Consider the following 27,603-nt stretch of genomic DNA (forward strand, 5'->3'; position numbering starts at 1 on the left):
TCTGTGCCTCTGAGAAATCTAATTTAATCCGGATAGGATTATGTGTGATTGCTTTATACAGTGTGTATTTTTTACACTTCTCATAAATTTTGACCTTCGTTGTCTTATCATCTTAATTAATACTACTTTTAATAAAATATGTGATGTTTTAGTTATTTTAAATCACATTTATGTTCGTATTCGGAATATGTGACCTTTCATAAATCCCACATGAAAAGAATAGTCCTACCAAAAATGTAACTTTTAATCTCTTTTACTCACACTTATAAAGTCAAAGGGGTCCAAACAAAATTGGTCCTCAATAACATAACAATATTTTTTGTCTGCAAAAGAAAGAAAATGCTTCACAATTAAATTTTTTGGATGAACCATCACTTTAAAAAAAAATTGACTATAGAAATATCAATCCCATTCAAATCAGTTCATGAAATCACAGATGTCTTTTTGATAAAAAGTATGTGGATTAAAATGCTATAATTGTCATTTTCAGAGTGGACTAGGGTCACATGGTCCATTAATTTGATTTGTTTTTGTTTTTTTGCAGAAAGTTCTCTTTGACCTTAGTGACCTCTGAAAGGGATGAATCAGTATCTTGTAGCTGCTGCTGAGGATTGTGGACACACACATGCTCAACGAACAATTCAGGCTAAATAAACAGCAGCGATTTAGGAAGCAGAAGTTTATGCTAGGAGGTCTCTCTGTGGCCGCACTCAATAAATTTTTCACAGGGAGCAGTTTTGAGTTTGAATAGATTGGGGTTTCTCAATCTCATCACTTTATTTACATTTCAGATTTTCCTCTTTTGTGGTTAAGATTTATATATTTGGGAAATGGTGATGCATAGCTGCAAGGCATTTCTTTTGGCTAGCCTGGAAAGCGCGAATACATTGGCACATAGGCCTAAAAATCCTTCAAATGTCATTCTTCTTCATCTATAATCAAATCGGACTGCTGACCTGGCTGAAATACCAAGAACAGTTTAGAAAGCAAGCAAACCAAAGGCCAAAATAATTTCATTTTCAACTTTCTGATCCGCTTTGTGCTTTCCACAGTTATGGCCTTGCTAGGTAATAAATGTCTCTCTTTATTTGTTAAATATAAAGTTTCATATTCGCATCGGCTTAAAGGCGAGCTCAGGGTTGACTTTACACCTGCAATTGAAAGATTATTACTTTCCTGTGATAAATCTTCATAACTTAATCATCCATTATTATTTTCTCATTCTTTTGCAAGTACTGCATTTCTTTCCTGCTTTGCCATTCATAGCAGGGCGAAAATGCACCTCCACCTTGAGAATTTAGATATCTGTTTGCCGTTTGATTATGGAGTTTGTTACACTTGGCGTGGCGTATCAGTAGTACCAGCTTATCTGAGCACATTCCCGTTTGAGCTGGAATGATTACTGTAGGACCGCAGCCATCTGGAACACTGGCACATCTTCAAGTATGGAAACGTCTCAACAAACCAAGGCCAAACATTGCTATCTTATTTTATTTACTATTACTTTTTTCATTTATTTGATGTTTATCTAAATTAAGACACTAATCAAAGAGGGTATGTTAAGGAATTGAAGGGGTTTTGTTAAGTGTCAATCAGTTTGATCAAACTGATACTGGAAGAATGTTAAGTTGTAAATCAATATAAATGGTGTAAGTGGGAAGTTTGTGGTGTAGTAGCTGTCATTTGTTTTTTGGTTATTTAGTTAAGATCTTGCTTCCTAGTTCCTGTAAGTAGAGCAGCAGTAGAAGTAATACAGTATTACAGGCCTTATAAAAGTCTATTTTGTTACATTTCAGGCTAAGATAATGCTGGAGTGTGGGTTTCTCTGCTGATTCCATTTGTGTGGCTCATAGAGAATTTGCTGAGAGCGAGGTATAATAATGCTCTGGCAATTGTCTTTGTGCCTAAAGACAATTCCAAGGCTGTTTTCCCACCATAATCATATTTTTTTATTAGACAAAACATTTAAATTGTTATCGGTCGTCTGATTTAATGGAAAATTGGATAGCGTCTTGCGTTCTTGCTTGCTTTCTCTCAGTTTCTGTCTATTGTGTGTTGTGTGACATTTCGGTCCTCCATATTTATTTTATGTTATCTCAGCTTCTGCTGCAATAAATGTTTCTCCAGTAAATGTTATCAGAGCGTTTGTCTTTGCTGCTGCCTTTCTTTGCCAAATTTGTGACCCTAGAGAACAAAACCAGACTTAAGTCGCTGGGATATATTGTTTAGCAATAGCCAAAAAACATTGTTGATTTTTCTTTTATGTCAAAAATCATTAGGATGTTAAATAAAGATCATGTTCCATGAAGATATTTTGTAATTTTTCTACTGTTAATATATCAAAACTTAATGTTTGATTAGGAATATGCATTGTTAAGAATTCATTTTGACAACTTCAAAGGCTAATTTCTCAGTGTTTTTATTATTATTATTATTTTATTTATTTTTTTGCACCCTCAGATTCCAGATTTTCAAATAGTTGTATCATGGACAAGTATTGTCCAATCCTAATAAAGCTTGTTAATTCAGCTTTCAGATGATGTATAAATCTCAATTTTGAAAAAAGACACTTAAAGAGCTGTGGCCTAGTGGTCAGTGCACATAATCCAGTATGTTTACCTTTTTATTCTAAATATCATTTGCCTATTTGTTCCAAAACTGATCTGATTTAGTCAATTAAAATTAAACCTGCTGTTTAATGGTAAGGAGACATCTTCCAGACTTACAGTAGCTCTCAGGCAGAAACTGTTTTTACCTAAAGATTATAAATGGTATACATAGAAAATTTGAATGTAGAAATTGTTGTAAGGTTTGTTGTTGCCATTAAAGCTCCGTGAATCTTTAATGGCAGTGCTTGGAGGTTTGTCGTCTGAGGTTGAGCTAAGTAAATCATCTTTTATAGCTCTGCACTTGTCTTCAGGCCCAAAGTTGCAGATTCATTTGAAAAGTCTCATTAAGTGCAGCGGATTACTAAGTGCAGACTCGGGTGGCTTTTATCCGTCGACTCGGCTCTCCCCAAATCCCTCATGGTTACAGCCAATTTACTCACGAAGGAAAGTCAAATATTTAACACCACCCTCTTCTATCAGTCATGAAGGTTAAATCCGAGAGTGATGAGGCACACGTTAGCATTCAGGAGATGGAAATACTGACAGACTTCTGAGTAAAAGTCCTTACTCTGAAACTTTGAGGAAAGGTCAAAATATACTGGTAGGAGGGCAATCTGCACATAATATGAGAGCAGCTTGTTGGTTTAAGTGAATTTTAAAAGCTAAATCCGGATATGGCATCTTGGCTATTTGGCTGTTTTTTCTTGATCCGTGCTCAAAGCAGCTTCAGAGTATATATTCAGCTCGTTGAAGCTGGATCGCAAATCTCACGGGGTGTTTGCCTTGGCAGAATGGCTTAGATGTTGTCCAGTCATGTGCTTGTTATTTGTATCAGTGGCTGGGTATTGCAGGATTTTGGTTTGGTTTGAAGCATACTTGTGGATGAAGTAGATAAGAGTTCTAAAATTTAGTTTTTGTAAGTACGGTATCTCCTTCATATAGCAGCATATTTAAACCTCCAAGAATTTTTTTTTTTTTGCATAATTTAAGTGCTATCAAGGCACACTCTCCATTTGAATTTTAATCTGTTAAATCTTTTATTAACAATAATCTGTTTAAAATATTAGAAATGCAAACTGAAAATTAATCATGCATCATAGTTGAGACACACAAGGACTAGAAATGCACAGTAGGGCCTTTATTTTAATTTGTTTGTATTTTATTTTGTTATTTCTTTTAATTTTTTTAAATATAAAACTTAGTATATTTATTATCCAAAAATCATTTATGCCGTTTATTTATTTTTATATATTAAAATATCTTAAATTATATATGATTTTATTTTACAATAATTTTAATAGCAGCCATGGAAGTAGTGGTAATATTATAAATATTATATATATATATCAACAAATTATCAAACTTTTTGGGAGCACAGAACATATAAAGTTTTTTTTTTTTTTTTTTTTTTTTTTTTAACCTTTCTCATTTAATTAATCTCATAAAATAGAAGAAAAATGCATTTTTTAGACAGAATCCAGAGCTTATTGAACTTTTGGCAAGCTTCTTTCTACCCCAAATGTCCTGGAAAAAAAGAACTGCTGCCAAAAAAAGGTTTTCTTTCTTTCACTTTTCTTTTGAATTGGTCTGTTGTGTGCTTTATCTCCGCGGATGTTATCCTCGTAAGCCTGTTTCTAGTAGTTTCATTTCAAACTGATGGAGAAGGACTGACAATGGAAAAAGCCTCAGTTTTGTGTTAAACCACTTATTTCGAGACAAACTGGATTATAGACACACACACACACACACACACACACAAAAGAGACAAAAGCTATATTCCACATTGGGCTGCAGAAGACCTGACTTTGAAAACGTAGGCCGTATTATAAAGATGGACACTTCTTGTTTATGTGGGAGTTGATGGAGATAGAGCAAAGCACTAAAATCTCTCTCCATCTGGTGGTGGTTCTCTAAGGGTCTGGTGTTATCAGATTTTGTTCTGCCTTTCTAGTTGGTTTTCTGTCTTTGTGTCTTTTTTTTGCTTGAGCTGTAGAGAAGGGAATGTTGCTTCAGGAAGATGAACATAGTATTTAGAATCCATTCTTTTATGGTGACACGTCTCTGCATAGACATTCAAATAGCATCGTCTTCAGTGTGCACACATGGACGCGGTTAAGTCCACAGTGTTTTACAGGGTGCCAGATACTAGGCAGACTAGAAGTGACAATTGTTGTTTGTCTGATGGCCAGGTAGTGTGAATAAGAGAGTTTTACTATGTGTTTTTGTTCTTAAATTCTCTTTTCTGTTTTTTTTTTTTTTTTCCACACAGCCCGTGGACATTTCTGCTTGGTTAAACGCTGCCACATTTAGTCCAGCATTGTGCATCAGTACACTTCAAACAGTGAGGCAAACACATTCCTGCTTTCTCAAATACGGTGTCTTGTTGTGAGAATTGGAAGGTTTTTGCCAAATAGAAAAGTCAACATGAAACCGTGTTTTTGAAGGTTTTAACTTGAGTAATGTGTCTTATTCCAGAGTGAAATGGGATATTCAGTGAGGCAAAAAGGTGTCAACCTTGATTTTATCCACTGGGACTAAATTATATAAGTAAATTAATTGGGAATCATGAAACGTTTGTGTTCCACACTATACCTGAATGTAGGTTTGTGGAAACAATTTGCAAGAGGCCAAAAAACTGGTTAACGTTCTCCAGTAGTTCATGCTTTTTTGTATGTATGAGAACAGAAAGGAAAGTGGAAAAAGAAAATTTCAGTGGAAATCAAGTTTATTATTTTGCTTAAATCTTATGAAGACAGTTTGATTTTATGTACTGATTATGTACATAAGTATGATGATTTATGTAATTATGTACTCATAAGTTGTGTTCAGTAAGATCAGTGTGTTAAAAATGTGAGGTCAATTTTGATTTCCCTTTGACATAAACAACAAAAGATGGCATTCACACACACACACACACACACACACACACAGATTGAAACCTACACAAATCCTGGGGTCTATGTGCTTTGGCTCCAAACCTGCAAGTGCTAAAAGCCCCTGCTGGTTCTCGAGAGCCTGTGCAGTCCCAAACCTGCAGCCGCCTCATAAATCCAGCGAGAATCCTGTGTGCAAGCATTCACACTCCCGCATGACCTCACTGACACATCTTCAGCCTCCACAATCCGTCTCACTCGCGCCGTCTCACCCCCACAGGGCTTAAGCTCCGTTAGACCGCCGCTAATTTGTATAGAGTGGAGTTTTTATTTATATATTTATATGTGTGTGCACACAAGAAACAGCCTATATTTACAGGCTTTTGGTGAGATTGGCCGACAGGGTCATGTGGAGTTCAGTCATTTTCTCGTATGTGCACTAAAATGACAGATGCGCCCACATCACCGCACTTATTTGCAGAGATTTATACCTGTTGAAATGTATGAATGTCTCTCGTACATTAATCCGTTTGACTACACAATCCTTTAGTGCTAGATGAAGATGTTGATACATCACCCCAAAGCTCTTCTAGCCCCTTTGAAAATCCCATATCTATTAAGAGAAACATTCAGGGAAGAAGTGTCATTAGATGTGAAGACATTTTAAAAGCCTTTTTTCAAGGTATGAATTCTTTGATTACAAGGATGTAATTATGACTGTATATACTGTGTGATCGTCGCTCTTTTACTGGTGTAGTTCACTAATAAGAGACAGGAACTGCCTCTGTACTACAGATGTAGAGAAGCATGTGTGGACTTTCAAGTTTAATCAAAAGGAAATAGCCGAGCTTGCTAGCTTTGAGCGTACAGCTTTGCTTTTTTTACCAAAAAAGAATGCTGCGTGAAAGTCGTCATTGACGTTTTTATGAAACAAGGCAGGCATCTTGTTGTCAGCTGTCCATGAGAATCATCACAATGTATTTTCTGTTTGAAGATAACTACCGTATTTTCCGGACTATAAGTCGCACTTTTTTTCATAGATTGGCTGGTCCTGCGACCTATAGTCAGGTGCGACTTATTTATCAAAATTAATTTGACATGAACCAAGAGAAATGAACCAAGAGAAAACATTACCGTCTACAGACACCAGAGGGCGCTCTATGCTGCTCGGTGCTCCTGTAGTCTGCACTGAAAACATAGAGCGCCCTCTCGCGGCTGGAGATGGTAATGTTTTCTCTTGGTTCTTGGTTCTAAATGCGACTTATAGTTATTAGCGACTTTTAACTTATATAGCGACTTATATAAGTTTTTTTTCCTCGTCGTTTTTTGGACTGATCGACTTATACTCAGGTGCGACTTATAGTCCGAAAAATCGGTAGTGATGATGGTAGTGATGATGGTTGAGTAAATATAAGACGACCCATTCCAATTGTCTATGCAATTATGTGCCGATATTACACTGACCTCAACACTGTTGTTTGCAACAACAAAATAAAAAAGCATACTCAACTTCAACTAACTACAAAACAAAGTTTAAGTGAAGCTTTAATATGAGTTCTTTACACCTAACTTAGACTTTATTTACATTTTATTTTGTATATCATTATCAATATTGGTAGTTTAAGAATCATTACCGAATTAGGCAAGAACATTATCGGAAAACTCTACTTACTGTAATATTTTCTTCAAACTAATTTTCATTTTAGAGAGATACAGTATGTGGGCATTTGTGACCTTCATACCAATGCGGTTTAGACCTGCCTCAAAGTACTTCTGTGTTTCTCTTCAGTCGGCCCGTTCCGCTCGGCCTCTGTAGCCTGCTGCTTCAGGACCCCTGTGGGACGGTCCCTTTACGACCTCTTCCCTTCAGCCTACAGTTCACTCCGCTGGGACGTGCAAGTTCCACCTGAAACAGCCAGCTGTACTGTATGCACGAAATCAAAACACCATCAGATATTATCAGTATTTATCATTTAAACCATTTTTATTTATTTCAATATTTATTACGTTCATTTCTAACTGCACTGATTTTATATGTGTTCAAGCTATTGTTGTAGTTCTGTTGCTGTAGTGTTCATCTTTCGCAATCGTTAATGCACCCATCATGCCTTTCGGTCAGTAAACTTAAACAGATGTCACAGGAACTGAGAGACACAGGTTATTAACTTGATGTTGTCCAAGACTTTAATTGGTGACAGACTGATATGCCTTACAGACATAGTTTTCTTTAAGTGTGCTGCAAAACAAAAGAACAAGCTTATATTTTAAATAGCTTTTTTTGTCTATTTATTCATTTAGGGAGAAAATAATTTACAGGATAAAATAATTTGAATGTAAACAAAATGTACAAAATAACAATTATAAAAGTCATTATATATTTTTATTGTTTAAGAATTCCTTAAGTTAAAATTTTTTTTTACATTTCTATTTTTCTCTTGGTGGCATGTGGCTCTTTCTGTCATATCACAGATTCAGAGCTGTGTGCCTGTCGTGTCTTACGGTAAAGGTCATGTCGTTCGGGACATGCTCTATACATCTGTGCTACATAACATGATTACATGGGAAGTGGCCTGTTACAGACATTTCCCCTGTGAGTAATAATATGCTCTTTTTCTAAACCAGAGATGACCAAAACCAGGACAAAAAATCTATACTGTATAAAGCAGCTGGACATTAATGCAGAACACATACTCACTGTCTCACAGTCATTCTGTTAGTGAGTCAGCTGGGAAGAGGAGTATTTCACTGTGAGTTACAATAAATGGTGTTATAGACTGACAAAATGGTTCACAAATAATGATTAGGGAATGCTTTCAAACATCAATCTTTAATATGAATGTTTTCCAAATGTTCATAACATCTTGTAAGGGTTATGAAATAAAAATGAACATTTTCATGATTTACTTGCATTGTTTCAAACCAGTTGAATACAAAGTGAGAATTTTTTTTCCCCGTTCATTTCCATTTATTTAAAGTGAATAGGGACACATGCTATAAGATGTATGAGATCTCTGACTTCCTTCACTTTTATTCTGCTTTTTAAGCAATGTTAACATCCTGCCTTACATTTCCATTCGTATTCTGCAGGAGGAGGAAAGTCAGAAAGGTTTGGAACGACAAAAAATGATTACAAAATGTTCATTTTTGGGTAAACTATCCCTTTAATGGTGATTGACGAAGGCCTTGAAGTAATCATTTGTGTTTTTGTTTGCCATCTGTACCGAAAGAGTTCCGTGTTTGGAGGAAGTCCTAAATTTGCTCGAGGGTATCCACGATCCAAAAACAACACTAAAAGGAAGGCGTACTGAACTCCGCAGCTGCTCTACCAGCTACTGGTCAGGATTCCCTCCTTTTACTTAACGTGTAAAATATTCAAACACTCCATAAATACTCTAAAATCCTTTTCATGCTGGAGTGTTTAATATCAGCACTGCAGTGTGATGGATTGGCACCTTTATGAGGCCATATCTTGTTTATTTTATAAAGTCTGTGAAAGCCGGCTCTATGAGACCGAGATGAATTGCGGCACTGCCTTGTGATGTGATGTCAAGATGTACTCACTGACCAGCCATCAGTGACGCTACGTTTATTATTCTGGCCTCTCTGAAAAATGTGGAAAATGTGTGTCTACATTTGGCCAAGAGTTTTAAATAGTTTGTAGTGACTGGAGATGAAAAGGGCTGATTGTCATTTACCATCAAAGGCCAGGCAAGGATTGATGTCACAATGAAACCGTAGTATGTGCATGTGGTACAGTATGTATTGAATAACTCTTTAGACTCCAACAAATTGCTAATGAAGGCTGCTTGTGTTCCAGATTGTGCTCCAGATCAGGTCACAATAATATTTAGTGCAGTTGGAATGTATTGGTCAATCTTGGTATTGGTAATAAACCTGGTCCAGATGTAAGCACAAGGATTTGAAAAGACGAAAGGCATACAGCAAAAAGATAGCATTTGATAACGAGTGCGTTCGCATTGTGGTATTTTCCAGCCAAATTTTGTTCTCATGTTGTTTTCCCTGGTTTCGTTTTTTTTTTCAGAAAAAGTTTTTTTTTAATTGAATTCCCATCTTTTTTTTCTTTTTTTTTTTCTAAATGAAATCAAGTTCCATTTTTATGTGATGTACAGTAGGTTGGATTTTGCCAGAATAATATATTTTGTGAATTTGAATATGTTGGATTCTGCTTAATCCTCTTTGAAATCCCAGTCATTTTGTCTTTTGATTGATGTTGTTCTTCTCTGTTTTTGTTTCTCAGAAGAAGAACCTGCACCTGCTGTTGAGCGTTTTTCTGCTGGGCTTCTGGGGTGTCATCCTTTTGGCTTGCCGTCTTTACTGGATGGGAAACAAACCTCCGAACTTTTCCAACTCTGACAACCCTGCAGCGGACTGTCCTTGTTTCTTAACTAGGATGCTAACATTCTTTTTTCTCCCCGCAATGAACATTTGGCTCTTCCTGTGCCCTGACATGCTAAGTTTTGATTGGTCAATGGATGCTCTGCCTCTTGTGAGGAGCCTTGCAGATTGGCGAAACCTCCACACCGTGGCCTTCTACACCTCGCTTCTAGCGCTGGCATGGTTTGGGCTTTGCCATTACCCAACCAAAAGCAAGGAGACCAATGGGAAAGCACATCATGTAGCAAACGGGAAGTCCACAAATGGACACAGTTGTAGCTCTGATTATGAACACTCAACTTTTTACTCAAACTCAGTGCAGATGAATGGATCAAATGGTACTGCAAAACACCATTCATCATCTTTGCCCACCACAGAGAGTTTGGTGGTCTTCTCCTTGGGTCTGCTGGCCATTCCCTTCATCCCTGCCACCAACCTATTCTTCTACGTAGGCTTTGTGGTGGCGGAGCGAGTACTGTACATCCCTAGTATGGGCTTCTGCCTGTTGGTAGCAGTGGGGATGAGAGCTTTATATGTCAGAATGAGGAAGAAGTCCTCCAAAACTTTGGTGCTAGGCTGCTCAACAGCCCTGGTCCTTCTTTTCGGGATTAAGACGGTGCTGAGGAACCGTGACTGGCAGAATGAGGAGATGCTATACAAGTCAGGGATATCTGTGAACCCTGCTAAAGGTAATTTTAACACTCTGGGGTCTGAGGAGATTTTAGGCCCTTCAGATATTTTGACATGACTTCACATTTGTACTTATTTCAGATACTTATCAAATTTAACATAGTCCAAGTAATTCAGGAGATTCTACCTCCCCTCTATTGAATTACATATTTAACTATTTTCCAGTGTTATTTTAGTACAGTTGAAATAATATTTACATTTTTAGTAATATTTTGAACACTTTTTCATATAATTAATTGTTTTAGTAAATTTGTTTTGTCATTTTAATGTGCAATTTTATTAAACAAATTATTTAATATTTATTTAATATTTTATTTCAATTTTTATTACAGGTAACAATGTTATTTTCTGGTTTTAGTAAACTATAAAACCCTGCAAGATACAAGTAGTGTAATTCTTGTTTATGAAGCCATATTATAATATTTAGTTACCCAAAGTCATATTCCCATTCATCTACACTACAACTAGGCGATGTTAAAGAGCAGGTCATAGTGTAAGTTTCCTATTAATGTGTTAGAGTCCCCTACAACAGGTTTAAATGCATCTAAGGTCAGAAAACATTGTAATTTTTCAGAATATACATTTAATATTAGAGTCATTTGCCAATGATAAGGAAACTATTCATTCCAAGCAAGTTTGGAGCAAACCCCTCCCTTCCACAATCCTACTCTGCTCTGATTGGTCAGCTGGCTAAGTCTGTTGTGATTGGTACAGAGAAGAGTCCTTGATCCAGTTATCGAGTGCTAGTAGTGACAAAGCACCTTTATATTAAACAATATAGTGCTCCAATCCATTCTTATAATAACAACATAAAATACACTACTGTAATGTTTGAAGAACAACAGACAAAAACGCTCTGTCTTAATTTTTAATCAGAACGCAGAACAGCTGTATCACAGGAGCACCAGCTGAAAACACTCGTTTGTCGCTCCCACATTAACCCTATAACTGCCAGTGCAGCAAAATAAACAGCAATTTCACTATTATTATAAAGTCTGTGTGCTACATTCTTTATTGTTAAACAAAGTAATTAGAATAACATCAGTCTACATTAATATACACATTCTTAGGAAATAGTGGGTTCACCGCAAATTATCAGAACTACTTCAGTAATATGCTTCACATATTAACACAAAAACTTGATATTTTAAGCACAGTTGAAAATGTACACATAAAGTGTCCAGCTTACTTACAGGTAGTGATTGGGAGAGCTTGCTAGTCCAAATTAAAAAGATTAGAAGCCAGCGAAGATAAAAGCTAAGATGAGAGAAGCTGTCCTTGATAAAATGACATGCACACTACAAAAAGATTCGAAAATAAGATGTATTAAGGCAACTCTGAGTCGACTCTCTCTTTTGAGAGACAATATCTTTATTTATCATGCACTTTTTTGATTAACAACTTTGCAGATTGTTTTCATGTAAGGATAGCTATGTTATAAACTGCAAATTTGATATTTTAAAAAAATGACCTGCTCTTCAAGTGTTACTGAACTTAAAGGTCCCGTTATTCGTGCTTTTTTGAAGCTTTGATTGTGTTTACAGTGTACAATATAACATGTGTTCATGTTTCACATGTAAAAAAAAAAAAACAGTATTTTTCACACAATTCACCTATCTGTATACCGCTGTTTTCACAGTCAGAAAAACGGGCTGATGACTTCCTTATTCTATAAAGTCCCTCCTTCAGAAATACGTAAAGAGTTCTGATTGGATCAGCGGTTCCTGTGTTGTGATTCGTCAGCAGCTGAGCACGCACTGCCCTCCTGGTAACGTGATAGGGATAGAAGACACGTGCTGGAGTTTTTACTGACGAGATGCGCATGAAAATCGCATTCATTTTTTTGCACAGCGCTAACATTTAGTTAACAAAGCTAAACAGCGTTGCCCTTTGTGTAGTAAGTTACAGAAACTGTTAAACGCACCAACTTAAATAATAAAATACACTTACCGGCTGTGGTCCATAAACAACGCCTTCTCCAGACAAAGAGGGAACTGCTCCATCTTTCAAGAATAATCTTTGTGCGAATCCGGCATTAAACTGATTGAGATTGAGAAAGTTGTCCTCAACAAGCTATCCTCAGCAAAATGTGCTGCACATAGTTTTACATGTGGATTATCATTTTCGGGAACCGAGTTAAACATAAATTGTAACCATTCATCTCCAAGTACAGCGTCCCTGGGAAGGCCAAACAAAGATGATTGCGTTTCAACAACATGGCAAACACAAATGCAGCTCTTCCTTCTTCTACGTCGGAGCGCAACAAGGCCACGCCCCCCTGTTTGTGAATTCACGTGGGCGGAGGTTAGTCAAAAAACTGTTTTAGTGAAGTCATTACTGCAGGAACTAGAGGGCTGTAGTCCAAACGGGTCGTTTTTTGTAGGCGAATTCTGTTAAATAAAATATCTCGCTTGGCATTGAACTTTGAGCTTTAGAATTTTACAGATATTATTTATACTCTAACAACAACATTACACACAAACTAAAGTTTAAAACATGGGATCACGAAGAAGGGGACCTTTAAGGGTGACAACAGGATGTGTTGCAATCATTTATTCCCCAACAAATGCTGCTGCAAACCAAAAATTGAAGTTGCTCATCATTAAAGTTTTGAGGGTTTATGTATCAAGTTTCCTCAGCTTCTCTTCATTTCTGTACTCATTTGGTCTATGGCTCAAATATTTACATTTAAAACTGAAACATTTACTTCGATCATTTTTCAGTAAGTGATATAGACATTTATGAAGTGTGCATTGACATAAAAAACAAAAACACATTTCCTTTCTAATTACTAAATTCCGTACTAATTTCCAGTAGCACAGCAAATATTGCTTAGTTAATCATAATCAAAAAATGATGATTAATGCATTAGGATCATTAGAATTTCCCCCAGTTTGACATTGTTAGATGCATCAATTTCACTTTGTGTGTAGCAGAGCCACTGAACTGTTAAATTATCATCCTCTCTTATTGAAATCCATCTATTAACGACAGCCAGTTATCTTTATTTGTTAAATCTCTCAAATTGATTATCACAATTTAATTTAAATCGTTTATCAAGCCAGACTGCATCAATATGACTTTGTATCACCTCCCGTGCACTCGCCCCTTTCATCGCACAGATACTATGCATGGGTAGCATCTAAAATTGCATTATGGTAATGTAATTTACTTCTTTTTTTCCCCCCTTGCTTGTACCTCTCATAAGCCTTTGAATTGCAGATTCTGTATCCAGTTTACTATGTGACTTGGAAGCCCAAAACGTTTGCCAAGTTTCACATTGTTGTGCTATGATGTAACTTAACCAACCAAAATGCAACATTGTGAAATTTTATGAAAACATTCTGCAGACCATATCAAAGATACCATACTTACTGTATCTTAGTCTCTTTTTTTTTTACCAAATTTTTTAGATGTTCCTAGATTTCTTGTATTTTCAGAATGTTAATACATTATTCTCCTTTCTCAGCTTGGGGTAACTTGGGAAATGTTCTCAAGAACCAGGGAAAGGTGGTGGAGGCCGAGCGAGCCTACAGGAACGCTCTGTACTACCGGAGGAACATGGCTGACATGTTGTATAACCTGTGAGTGAGCGAACTTCTTCCTGACAGCTGACTCTATTGATCTGTCCTAGTAAAGCTGAGCAAATCTCCTGAGAGGCCAGACTATGACTGTCCCCAGATTCATCAGCCTTCCAGAGGACGGTGTCAGGGACCCACTAGACACATTAACCCCCACAGTCAGGGCATGAAGGCACTTCATACATAATTCATATACCGCACACGTTTGGGCTGTAGTCAGTTATCCATATAAGAAACGGGGATGGGAATCCTTAGGCACTTCACAATCCGATTCGATTTTAATTCAGGGAGTTGTGATGTGATTACAAAATGATTCTCGCTGCATCTAATTTTTTCAACAAGAGCGTATCCAGTAAGTGAGTTTAGAGTGATAGATTTTGCACAATACATCATACATGGGATGTTTTCCTGCATATGCTTTTTTAACAAATAACATTATATTAATAGTAATAATAGTTAGCATGGAAAGCCTTCTATAAAATTAATACAAACACAGGGCTTTGAGTTTTTCATTTTCATTCTCTGGATTTCATAGTTTCGTAGCTGATTTCATAGTTATTTAACAATTAAATATTGTTCAGTTGAATGCAAATAGAGTGGATATAATGAATATCATTTTATTACCATATTATTTTAAGTGTGTCTTTTTCTTACTGAATATTTTGTTCTGAAAATACAACGGGTTTGACTTTTATTTATGCTGTAGGATATTCGTTCATCTATTTCAAATGTGCCCAGATGATTTCATAAATAAATCTTACAGGGCATTTGGGAAATAAATTTTTTCTTCCCACTAACATTTGTAAACGAAGTACAAACTCATGGCTTTGAGTTTGTTTTTTTATTCTTTGGAAGTTGATTTCATAGTTATTTAACTCCATTAAATATCCCGAAAAAAGTAAATGGAATGAATTTAATGGTTTGTTTTTTTCTTTTTCCTTTTTATTAATTTGAATTAAGTCTGTTATCCATACTTTGTAACTGTTCTTTTCTCATGTTTCCTTCCTTTTGGATTGCAGGGGTCTGTTGCTCCAGGAAAACAACAGATTCTCAGAGGCCCTCCACTACTATAAGCTGGCCATTGGGAGCAGGCCAACGCTGGCTTGTAAGTACAGCTCCTCTTTTTATGAACAATTTCAAGCCGCCTCAGTCTTCACTGTGTCCAGGCAACTACACGATTAAAAGGTCTCTGTGTGTGTGTGTGTGTGTGTGTGTGTGTGTGCTCGGACTAAGTCCAACATTAAAGAAATAATGATGATTCACAGGCCTACACAGTCACTCTGTTTCCACTCTTGTCAAGGAGTGATTGACGTTTGATTCAATTTCAACAGAAAAAAAGAATCTAGGCCAAAATCCTTTTATATTATCTGAGCCAGTGTGGAGGCATTTGCAAATGCATGTGCTATTTTTGGCTGTTTTAAAGTTTCACATAGAATTTCCCATGTTGTTTTTAGTGTCATGGGAGTAAATTATTGCTACTCTGCTTGAATGACTAGATTTGCCCAGGGAGACAATTATCATGATGTGTGCAGCAGGGTCTGGGGATTTTTAAGTCAAATTCTGCTTTACAAATGGACATTCTCTATTCTCTGATCGACTAACTAGTCATAAGCATGGTTTAGGGTTGTCTAGTCTACCAAATTTTGTAGGAAATAAATTTTTAATAATACAAAAGAGTAAATATTAATATTCCGAAATATATTTATTAATAAATACACGGGTGAATAAGCGTATTAGAATGACTTCTGAAGGATTATGTAACACTAAATACTGAAGTAATGGCTGCTGATAATTTGGATTTGCCATCATAGGAATAAAGTACATTATAATCAAAGTATATTAAAATAGAAAACAGATATTTTAAATTGTAAAACTGACACAATTTTACTGTATTACTAATAATAAATTTTACTATTTTTACTTTTACTGTACATTAAATGTTGAGACTTTTTTTTTTAAAACATTAGAAATAGTTCCAAACTTTTCGCATATTTATATAGTATACATATTTTACTATTAATGTTTTAATATTAAATATCAAAATTAAAAAGTATAAAGGTGGCAGAAAACACAGTGCCCACAAAACGTACAAATGTTACAGAGCAATATATAAAAGGTAGGAAAAAAATAAATTAAAAAGAATAAGAAAATAAAGAAAATGTAAGAAAAAATAAGAACATTTGTACTCAACACATAAAACAGTAATAATAACCCATTAAATAAAGAATTATGATAAGAGTCATGTTTTTGCATTGGTGCAAAACTTGAAAGAATCCCCCCCCTGAATTTCAGAGCAAAAATATCTACTCACTCTCTACTTTCCTCACATGCCAATTCAGTGCAGTAGCATTTCCTCCCATGTTAATGTGTCGAGACATCTGTGAGAGATCTGTAATCGTTTGAGATCAGAGCACGCACACATTGCGGCTCTGCGGAGAGCGATGGATGTCTACTAGTCCCTGCTGCCGGAGTTCTGATAGATTGTCCCGTCCTGTGATATAAACTCATTTAAATCTGTGATTCTGTGTGTATCTTTGGTCTATTAAGAGCATCTGAATTGAGCCTGCAGCTGGAGTGGATATTCCCCTGCTGATTTAGATTTGATTCTGGCTGGCTGAATAGTGAATATGTATTGGCACCTTATCGACTAGACTGCAGGCTGCTGATCTGCATAAATCAACTAGTTCATTCCTGCAGCCCCAGTGGAGCTCTTTCTCTGAGCCTCAATAAGCCTCATTACCTTTTGCACTGATATTCACCCTTTCCTCTCTCTTTCAGCTGCCTACTTGAACACAGGGATTGTCCTGATGAACCAGGGCCGTCTAGAAGAGGCCAAGCGCACTTTTGTCACTTGTGCCGATATCCCAGATGAAAACCTGAAGGATCCTCATGCTCATAAGAGCTCAGTCACCAGCTGCCTGTATAACCTGGGAAAGCTTCTTCATGAGCAGGGCCACCAGGAGGTGAGACGCTCTCCAGCTCAGTTAAAGCCTTTCGATTTCAATTCTGAGGTTATGATTCACACCACAGCTTTTCAAACCAATGCTTTAACCATGAAATGTGTCATTTCCGACCGTTTTCAAACTGGGTTCCTTAAAAAAATATATATATATAATGAGAAAAGAATGATCATCAAAATGTTACATTTCAGATTCTTGAACTTGATTTAATTGTCTTGTTTTGTTTGTGAAAATTAAGGCTTGGACTGAATAGACTTCGTCGGAATACTTTTGTTGAATTAATGGTGAATTCTGTTTTTAGGAGGCCATATCTGTATATAAAGAAGCGATACAGAAGATGCCCAGGCAGTTTGCCCCTCAGAGCCTTTATAATATGATGGGTAAGTATGACGCTGTCTAGAACGCTTTGTTCCAGAGTCAGATATATTTTTGTATGACTAGTAAAAAGATTTAAATAAAAAAAGCCATTGCTCCATTACAGTGTCAAAAGATCCTTCAGAAATCATTGTAATATACTGATTTGTGATGCAGTTTTTCAGGATTCTTTGAAGAACAGAAAGTTCAAAAGAAAATGATTTTTTTATTTGTTATTTATTTATTTTTTTATTTTTTGGTAAAGTGACGTCATTACAGTAACTTTTGATCCTAGATGAATAAAACTATTATTTGCAATTATTAAAAATAAAAATAATTTAAAGTGCCCCTATTATGGGTTATGAAAGGTTCATATTTTGGTTTTGAGTGTCCCGAACAACAGGTTGACATACATGCAAGGTCCAAAAACGCATTCATTGTCTTATATGCATTTACTTTTACCTTATTTGCTTAACGACTCCCAAACAATTGTTTTTTCCAAACCCCTCCCATGCTGACGCTAATCTGCGGTGATTGGTCGATTGGTCTCATTTTCATTACATCATGCCTGTAATGCCTGATAAAGCAGTGTTTGTGAGTGCAGTGCTGCTTTGTTTACATCCGTTACCAGGGAAACACCTATTTTTATGCTCCAAAAAGGGCACCTAGTGGCAAAGAATGAATTTGCATTTTCATTCATACTAATGCTAAAAGACCTACAAGTGGGTGGGCAATATGCTAATGTTTCATGTTGATGTCAACATGAAACGACTTGGGATTCGTTTTAAAAACGACTCTCGTTTTAATGATTCAGAGTCGACTGTTTCTTTTGAGAGACAATAACTTTATAGACGCTACACTTTCAGATGTAAAACTTTGCAGGATGTTTTTTTTTTTTTAATTCATTTACAGATATATTACACATGGCATGAAAGGTCATTTTCAAAAATACATAATTGGGGCACTTTAATATTGTTGCATTTTTTGTTTTATTCTTATGCTGATTGTTTTATGTGATGTAGTGGACTGTTTTTCTTAGCAGAGACTTTAAGCTCTCTACAAGATAGTAAAATTTACACGATAAGCTAGTTAAGCTGTCTACACGATCATAAAATAATTTCAAATCAAATCAATAATTTATGTCTATATATTTATTTGGTAAGCAGTTGTGTAATAAGTGGGATCATGTACAGTCAACAGGCCATTCTTGCAAAATAAACCCCTTCAGGGTGATAAAAGACCTCACTGTCAGTCTTATTTTACAACAGCTTCACACACAAGATAAGTTAGAGGCTTTGTACAAAACAGAGAGCGTGAGAATCGTTCTGTTTTATTTAGAGCATGGGAGCAGACTGTCAGATTTTAATATCTTATGCAACACATTTACAAACCCACAGCCTTCAGCCTTTCCCTCCCATCTCATTTTCTCACAATTATCTCTTGCCTGTTTTTCTCTGTAATACTTTTTTCGTTTCCCCTTGTTCATTTCTTTCCAAGCGCATTTGTTGTTAATTGTTCGGGTTTGTGTTCTTTTGTTTGTTGTCACTGTTTGAACTGTATTGAGCTCGTTCTAACAGCCAAAATCGACAGCTGTCTCCTCTGACCAACTGAGCCAAATACAGCTTGACTGAGAAGGTCCGATTGTATCTGTTAAACAATCCTTCGAAACTGCTAAATATACCAGCATGTGGATGATTTGTACACTACCATTCAAATTTGGGGTAGGTAGGAGTTTTTTTGTTTTTTTGTAATAATTATCTTACCAAGGCTGGATTTATTTGATCATAAAATAAAATCATTTTAATATACTTTAAAATGGAATTTATTCCTTCATGATGCGAAGTTGAATTTTTGGCAGCCATTAGCCACGTGATCCTTCAGAAATCATTATAATATGCTGATTTGAAGCTCAAGAAACATAATTTTTCAGGGTATTTTTGAGAAATAGAACATTCAAAAGTATAGAATTTATTCAAAATCAAAATCTTTTGTAACATAAATGTCTTTACTGTAACTTTTGATTACTTTAGTGCATCCTTGCTGAATAAAAGTTTTTTTTTTTATTGCTAAATTCATGATCTCTTCTGTTAGGACTCTACAGAAACAATGTTTTTCTATTGCACAAAACACATGTGTGACGAATGAGGAATTGTGTTTGTTTAAAATTCGGTAAACGAGTCAGTGTTTTCTGTATTTCTTCAAAATCTGCATTTCCAAACCAATATTCATGTTCATTTACAAACATGGCACGAGTTTTGTGTGACATCATCATTCCCAGCTGTCATTAGTGAACCATCTGCAGTATGTCATTTTTTTTTATCTTTAAAATAATAGCTGAAAATTCCAGCGTTATTTGACTTTAGGCTGTTTTAATGACCCAAGTGTCCTATATTTGACATTGGTGTGGACAAGACGTCTATTGAGACTGGCGGGTCTTGTTAAACCCCAGTGTAGTCACGTATGCTCTGCTTATGTTATTTTAGCTCTAATTACATTACATTAACATTGTTTAGGCTGGGTTATCTCAGGGAAGTAGCTGTGATAGGCTCTTCTGTAATCTGTCTGAGAGGAGCGTGTGTTTCATTGCAGGTGGGTGGGGAGCTGGAGGCTGGCGGAGGTATTAGATGATGTTTAAAGGATAGGAGTGTGTGTTTATACTGGTGTCATAAGGAGTCAGCTCTTATGTCTGGATTTATAAGAGTAGGGTTGGCACTGGGACAGGCATGGCTTTGAATTGCTGAGCTGAAGACTGGAGCACAGTATTTTTTTTTAGAGTAGTATACATGGGTCATTATCACTGTAAAGTGCCTTTTAACCCTCACAGTGCTCAAATTTTTTTTTTTCCTATTCTCTTTGTCATGTCATAAATAGTAGACAATTAAGGAATTTAGAAAGCTATTATCTGCTATTATTATAAATACTATTATTATAAAGCTATTATTATAAATACAAAAAATAATTTGTGTAAACCCCTTGTTTAAAAAAAAAAAAAAACGCATACAATTCATACATGTATTTTTATTATTATTTGGAGAAAACTGTGATATTTGGATGCAGTTTTTTTTTTTTTTTGGATATTATTCCCCCACACTTAGCTACTGAACACACTGGATTATATAGATATGATTGAATTATTATTTAAAATATTATTGTAAAATATTAAGATGACAGGGTGGACCGGCACATGACGGGGTGGACACATAATGCACACTGAACATGGCAAAATATGACAATGAAACATTTATTAAACTTTGTAATAAATATTAAATTCTCAATCACATTTATATACCCCTTCCCATTCATTTTAGTTTTTAGCAATATTAACTACAAATTAATGCTTATCTAATAAAATAAAACTGAATAAGGAATTAAATAACTAAATGGGTTTCACTCTTCGCTCATTTTGCATAAACGGACGGAGAATCACAGGAATAAACCACGGCGAGGGGCGTGCTTATGTGCTTCCTTAACTTCTGACCTTTTGACCTGACCCCTGTCTCCTTCCCTCACAGGAGAAGCCTACATGAGGCTGAACAAACTGACCGAGGCAGAACACTGGTATAAGGAATCCCTCCGAGCCAAACCAGACCATATACCTGCACACCTCACTTACGGCAAGCTCCTGGCAATGACGGTAAACTCACTTTCTAATGGACACTGACTGAAAAAGGGATTGAGTTGGCCAGCTGCTAAATATTTTGGCTAGTAAACGAAAGGTTTCAAGTTTGCAACACAAGAAAATGATGCCCAAGGTCAGAACAGTGATTAGTTTATCCTTAAATGGAACTTATGATCCCTTTTTTGCTATGCTATGCTTGGTTCTTGGGTCTAAATAAATGCGACTTATAGTCCAGTGCGACTTATATATGTTTTTTTTTCCCCATCATGATGTATTTTTGGACTGATGCGACTTATACTCAGGTGTGACTTATAGTCCGAAAAATACGGTAATTAAAGGCCGTGGGTCTTGAATGTATATAAAACATAGAGAAGTTAGCTAATTGACTAATTAGTAACTCAAACATGATTGTCTGGAAGTCAGAAATCTCTCTTGAACGTTAAATACCCTTTAGGCATCACAAAGCTTTAGAACACATTATCTGTCTGTGTCTAAGAGAAGCTACCATTATACAGTATAAAGAAACCTTTTCTATCCATAAATCTAAACGGAGAAGTCGTCCCTCAAGACCAGACGCATTCTTTCTTTCTCTCTGATCTTGAAACTTAAAACTGAAAAAATGAACCAGCTAAAAACAGAAGGCTGAATTACTCGCACGGATGCCCTGGGTCTGAATTCACTCAGCAGAAATCCGTGTGGACAGATAAGAGAGAAGATGTGTTGAGAGGAGGCGATGGCTCTGAGAGTTCCTGCTCTGCGGCCAAGCGTATTGTCTCAGGTTTACCTGTGTCTGTCTCTTTTCATTTCCACTCTGACCATATGGTCCTCTTCAGGCCTTCCTTATTCATGTGGCCACCACCAGCTGATTATGTAAAGAAAATACAGACCGTCTTAATTTACCATCTTTGAAAGCTCAGCAGACAGCACAAGGAAAGCAGTGTGTTTTTGACAGAGGGTCTGTGTTTCTGGTAGAAATGGAGCTTTATGATTAAGCTAGGATGATGAAAATCAAATGAGAAGTGTGATGGAATCTCAGCTTCATAGCAGTATCATTTAAAGGCAACATTGTCCATTTACTTTCTTAATACAGGTTCCTGTTTTCATTGTGAATGATTCATCAATGCTCGCCATTCTAAAGACGAAAGTTATTTTTATAATCTTACTGTGAAGTAGCAGTTTGACGTGCTCATGTAGAAAATGTCCTTTATCTGTTGCTGTCACAAAAAAAAAAATTGTAGCAGTAGCTAAAATATCTATATACTATATTTAAATGTATTAGCAGAATATCAGAGCATCTAAATTTATGGCTTTTTGGTAAGCTATCAAAGAGAAAAAATATGTCTACAGGGTTAGAAAATCTAAAATATTTAAAATCATAAATAATTTTTTGAATTGTTTTCAGAAGACACTTACTGTAACTGCATTTATTTGATCAGAAATACATTAAAATAAAGTGTTATTTATTTATTTATATATATATATATATATATATTTTTAAATATTTATTCCTTTTATAGCAAAGCTGATTTTTTACTCATTGATCATTACTGCAGTCTTCAGTGTATAATATGCTGGTTTGGTGCTCAAGAACATTTATAAATTCAATGTTGAAAGCAGTTTTTCAGATTTTTGTGAAATATTTCTGATAAATAGTTTTTTTTAGGATCTTAAGATCTGCATTTATTCGAAGTAATGCATCCGTATTAATGCATTTATGACTCACACGCACTCGTATCGGTCAATTTTGAAATGATCACCAATGAAAGACTCTTCTAAAGCTATTTTTATAAACCTTTTATTTTTTTAATTTAGTTTGTTTAGGTGTTCTTGACAGTGTCGTAAACCTTGGTGCAAGTAACAAAAACAGTGTAGTATTTATAGCATACTCTTCATAAACAGTTTATAATAACCACACATTTCTGCCAGTTACATCATTTCACACAGCCAAGAATAAGCAATGTTAGATGAAAGGGTTCCGTGTCCCTCTCTTTCTTTGTCTCAGTTATCTAAAACCCCAAGACACACTGTCCTCAAACATCTCAATCCAGGGACTCGCACTGTAACCAAAGAAAGCACTACGCAAACTTCCTGAATGAAGCCATTGGAAGAGGCCAGAACAAGTCAGTCCACCAGAGACGAAGTCAATCCATCACAGAGCCATACTGCTGTGATGAAACTCACTCAAGTGAGAGCCAATTCAAAAGGTGTTGTCTTCACTTCAGAGCCGTACTGATTTTGGAGAAAGTTTCCAGCTCAAATCTGCCAGGTTCTTACAGTTTCTGCTTGCTTTATGCAGAAACAGAGTAAAACATGAGTACCCATAATCCTTTGGGATTGAGGGGGCCTGAGCAGTGATGTGAATAAATTTGAATGAAAGAAAGGAAAACGTTTTGTGCACTTCTGTGAATTTGCTCAAGTGTAGCGAGTATTTGTTTGTCAGTTCCATCGACGTTGTTTCGTGAATGATGTGCGTTTGTAGGTACGGTAGACTTTGTAGTTTATTTGCATGGCAACATTCATTATTTGGGTTGTCAGTCAAATTAAACTTTGAATGGTTTTTAATGTTGTAATATTCCAATTAATTTAATTAAACATGTATCATTGTTTGTTAAAAGAATTCCCATCAGAAATGAAAGATGTTATATACAATTAATTATATAACATTTAAAGTGTTAAATTGACAACCCTAGTTGTAATATCTTTTTAAAATTGCTTTACATAAAACAACATATTTCCATCCCATTGCTGTCGGTCTTGTTAAAAACAGAAATGTTGTTCTAATTTAAGATAATATATTTCTATTGTAATATATTTTAACATGTGATTTATTATTTATTTGAAAAAAAACTTCTGTGAAGGCAAAGCTGATTTTTCAGCATCATTACTCTACTCTTCAGTGCAGAAATCTTACTAATTTGCAGATTTGGTGCTCAAGATTATTTAATTTTAGTTTAAAATTATTACTATTATTTTTTTTATTTTTTTAGAATCATTTTTTAAGATTATTTGATCAATGGAAAGTTCAAAAGAACAGCATTTATTTGAAATAAAATGATTAATAAAAAAGGCTCTGCTGTCATCTTAATGTTGTTAATTCATCTAAAAATGTAAATTAATGATGAGGAAATGTTCTTCATGTCAGCATCGCATTGTCCTGGCATCATTTCCAGGTGGGGAACAGGGAAATCTTCACGGTCAGGGGTCAAACGAGAGGACACATGATGAAACTCAGTCCTTTCCCCCGCTGTGCTGACCTTCCCTGACCTCCCTCCACAAACTCACCGGGTCAAAGAGCCCAACCCCAGGGATGCGAGTCTGTGTGTGAGTGTGTGTGTGAGTGTTTCAGCTGCGTAACCGAATTCTCTCATTTCCATCGCTAATCAGGCTCAGAATCCGTTGACGAACACCACAGAGACGTAGGAACAGCAGTGTGTCTGTTGTCTCTCTGATGTCATGCTTAGATTAAGGGGTCGGGGGTCCAGCATAGGGGTGTGTGTGTGTGTGCGTGTGTGTGTGTGTGTGTTCAGAGGGGTAAAGCAGGATATTGCTTTAGAATGATAACACGACCTCGGCGGATGACACTGAGATGTGTTTGTCAGGAATTGACCAAGCTTATCCTTGTGCTGAATCTTTGCTTACTGGAGTGAAGACATGCTTTGTTTCATGTGCAACATACCCCAAAGTATAAATATTTTGGTATTCACTACCGTTCAAAAGACTACAGTCAATAAATGATTTTTATAGAAATCACTACATTATTCAGCAAGTATGTCAAATGGATCTAAATATTTAGACAGTAAAGATGTCTATTTCGTTCTTGGAAAAAAATCCAATAAAATTATTAAGCAGCAGAACTGTTTGATATTGATAGGAAATGTTTTTTGAGCAGAAAAACAGCATATTAAAATGATTTCTAATGAAGAAATTGGAGTGAATTCAGTTTTAATACAATAAATGTAAAATATATTTAAATACTAAGTTATTTTAAAATGTAATTTTTCACAATGTTTTTACTGTGTTTTTTTATCAAATAAATGTAGCTTTGGTGAGCATAAGACCCTTCTTTAAAAACATTACAAAAATCTTCAGACTGAACTTTACTCTGACCTTTTTCCCCTCATGGCATATAAACTATACAGGTGAAGTGTTCCAAGTGACGGTTTCTCTATTTTTCTCACACTCTTGACATGGTGTAAGTTTGCAAACATCCATGTCTAACATTAAACAGCACTGGCTCTATCAAGTGTAGGCATCGCTGTGAGTGCAATGCATTGATTTAAAGTTACACATCGCTGCGCTGGGGATTTACATTCTACAGTGTAAATAAAAATACATCACTGTTTTGCGTCTGGTCTGCAGATAAATCCATGCACAGTTAATCAAGTGAGAACACGGTATGATAATACATCTCAGACTGGAACCAGTATGAATTCTTCAGGTTTTAAGATATATTCATATTCATATATTCAGTATTCAGTTTCTATCGCTCTGTTCTCTGGAATATTTTTATGTAATGATCACTATATATATATATATATATATATATATATATATATATACACACACACATATACATATACATATACATATATATATATATATATATATATATATATATATATATATATATATACACACACACATATACATATACATATACATATATATACATATACATATATATATATACATCTACATATATATATCAATCATCATTTAGCCGTTTCTTTCTTTTTCCCTAATATAATTATTTTTTTAAATCAAAATGTTTATTTATTTATTCAGTTGCATAATATACAGTTATCATGCATGCATGCAGTCCCATTTAATTAAATATAAAATATCATATTATATTATGAGCTATGTGTGCTATATTAACTATAATGGAAAACTTTTTCATGTTGTTGATTTTGTCTGTTATTTATTTTTTTATTTAAAGATAACTCTTGGAATAATATAGTCAAAGTGTGCAATTATAGCAGCTGAACACATTTCCTGTTGCTCTAGTGAACATTATATATCAGGCCAAAGGTTAGAAATGAAAAATGAACATTTCCATGAAAACCTCGCCCTGAAGAAATTCCTGATATGCTTTGTTTGTTTTCATTTCAGGGTCAGAAAACGGAAGCGGAGAAGTTCTTTCTCAAGGCGATCGAGCTCGATCCCACTAAAGGGAACTGCTATATGCATTATGGTTGGTATTACTTTATTTTATTTCTTCTCAACTTGCACACACGGGCTGAAACGACATTAGATAGTCATCCAGTTATGCAAAGATAATGAAGTTATGTATCCGCACATTGCATCTACTCTAGTTTGGCTGGCATAGTGAAATTCATGAAATACTCCACAACGTCTTGTGCAGTTTCTCCTCAACTCCATATTGACCATAATTGTTCGCGTTTAGCTCTTTAGCTGCCATTTGTCTTGTAATTGAGGTTACAGTTCTAGGCTTTTTCACAGCAAGATAGATGGTACCGTGCAGGAAGTCATTGTTTCGGCATTTTCTGAAGCGTACCTGGTATACAGACGTTATTCCAGTGAGACGAAACCACCCACGCCTCAGCGAGCAGAGAGAGATAACGAGGCCTTATTTCTCAAAGGATAAAGCATACGAGTTTTCATGTGTGTCTGCATGAATTTGATTTAACCAAATTATAGCCTGTGGCCATTTTCTCCAACTGAGACTCAGATTATTGGAGCTCAGTTTCCTTCCCAGGGACTTTATATATATATATATATATATATATATATATATATATATATATATATATATATATATATATAAAGAACACTTTTTCTAAAAACAATTATTTCTGTGCATCGCACCATTATTTTCAATGTTAAAGGGATAGTTCACCCAATAATTACCATTCTGTCATTAATTACTCACCCTCATGTGGTTCCAAACCTGTAAAACCTCTTCGGAACACACATTAAGATTTTATTTTTTATTTTTTTTGATGATGAAATCCGAGAGCTTTCTGACTGTGCAGAGACAGCTACACATCCGACACATTCAAGGCCCAGAAAGGTAGTAAGGACATTGTTGAAATAGTCCATGTGACATCAGTGCTTCAACTGTAATTTTATGAAGCTATGAGAATACTTTTTGTGCGTAAAAACAAAACAAAAATAATGACTTTATTAAATGATTTCTTCTCTTCAATGCATGTGATTTTTTTTTTAATTGAAATGTGAAAAATGACTAAAACAAAACTCTGATACTGTAATAGCCAATTTTCTTTTAATATCTAACAATATTTTACATGCGTTATTATATTATTGTACAGTATACTCTCATATTTATCAACTTTTTTTTTTCATTTTTGAAATATAAGTACATTTTAAAATTTAAAGTAAAAGTTTAAGTAAAAGTTATTAATATATTATAATCCTAATATTTTTTTATATTGTTTTGGTCTCGACAAATGAGTCTTCCGTGCTTTTCTTCAGATCCTAGGTTTTTATGGTTGACCTGTCCCTGGATGCTCCCATGCATGGACTTAGTCCAGATAAACA

The 27,603-nt window shown here is 35.4% G+C and overlaps 1 protein-coding gene across 2 annotated transcripts in view; it reads left to right on the forward strand.

The window, feature by feature from the left end:
- Positions 1–27,603, forward strand: part of tmtc2b (transmembrane O-mannosyltransferase targeting cadherins 2b) — a 101,760-nt gene that overhangs the window by 60,487 nt on the left and 13,670 nt on the right. The window contains exons 1-8 of one of the 2 annotated variants that reach the window (XM_052582629.1): positions 8,701–8,817; positions 9,741–10,566; positions 14,037–14,151; positions 15,168–15,253; positions 16,927–17,111; positions 17,410–17,488; positions 20,975–21,096; positions 26,194–26,275. In XM_052582629.1, the coding sequence (XP_052438589.1) occupies positions 9,822–10,566; positions 14,037–14,151; positions 15,168–15,253; positions 16,927–17,111; positions 17,410–17,488; positions 20,975–21,096; positions 26,194–26,275 (1,414 nt within the window). In that variant the 5' untranslated portion in view covers positions 8,701–8,817; positions 9,741–9,821. Of the gene's footprint in view, positions 1–8,700; positions 8,818–9,740; positions 10,567–14,036; positions 14,152–15,167; positions 15,254–16,926; positions 17,112–17,409; positions 17,489–20,974; positions 21,097–26,193; positions 26,276–27,603 lie in introns of those variants that run through there. The other variant, XM_052582628.1, reaches the window with a different exon arrangement.

Source organism: Carassius gibelio, chromosome B18, assembly GCF_023724105.1.
Source record: "Carassius gibelio isolate Cgi1373 ecotype wild population from Czech Republic chromosome B18, carGib1.2-hapl.c, whole genome shotgun sequence".
Taxonomy (NCBI): Eukaryota; Metazoa; Chordata; class Actinopteri; order Cypriniformes; family Cyprinidae; genus Carassius; species Carassius gibelio.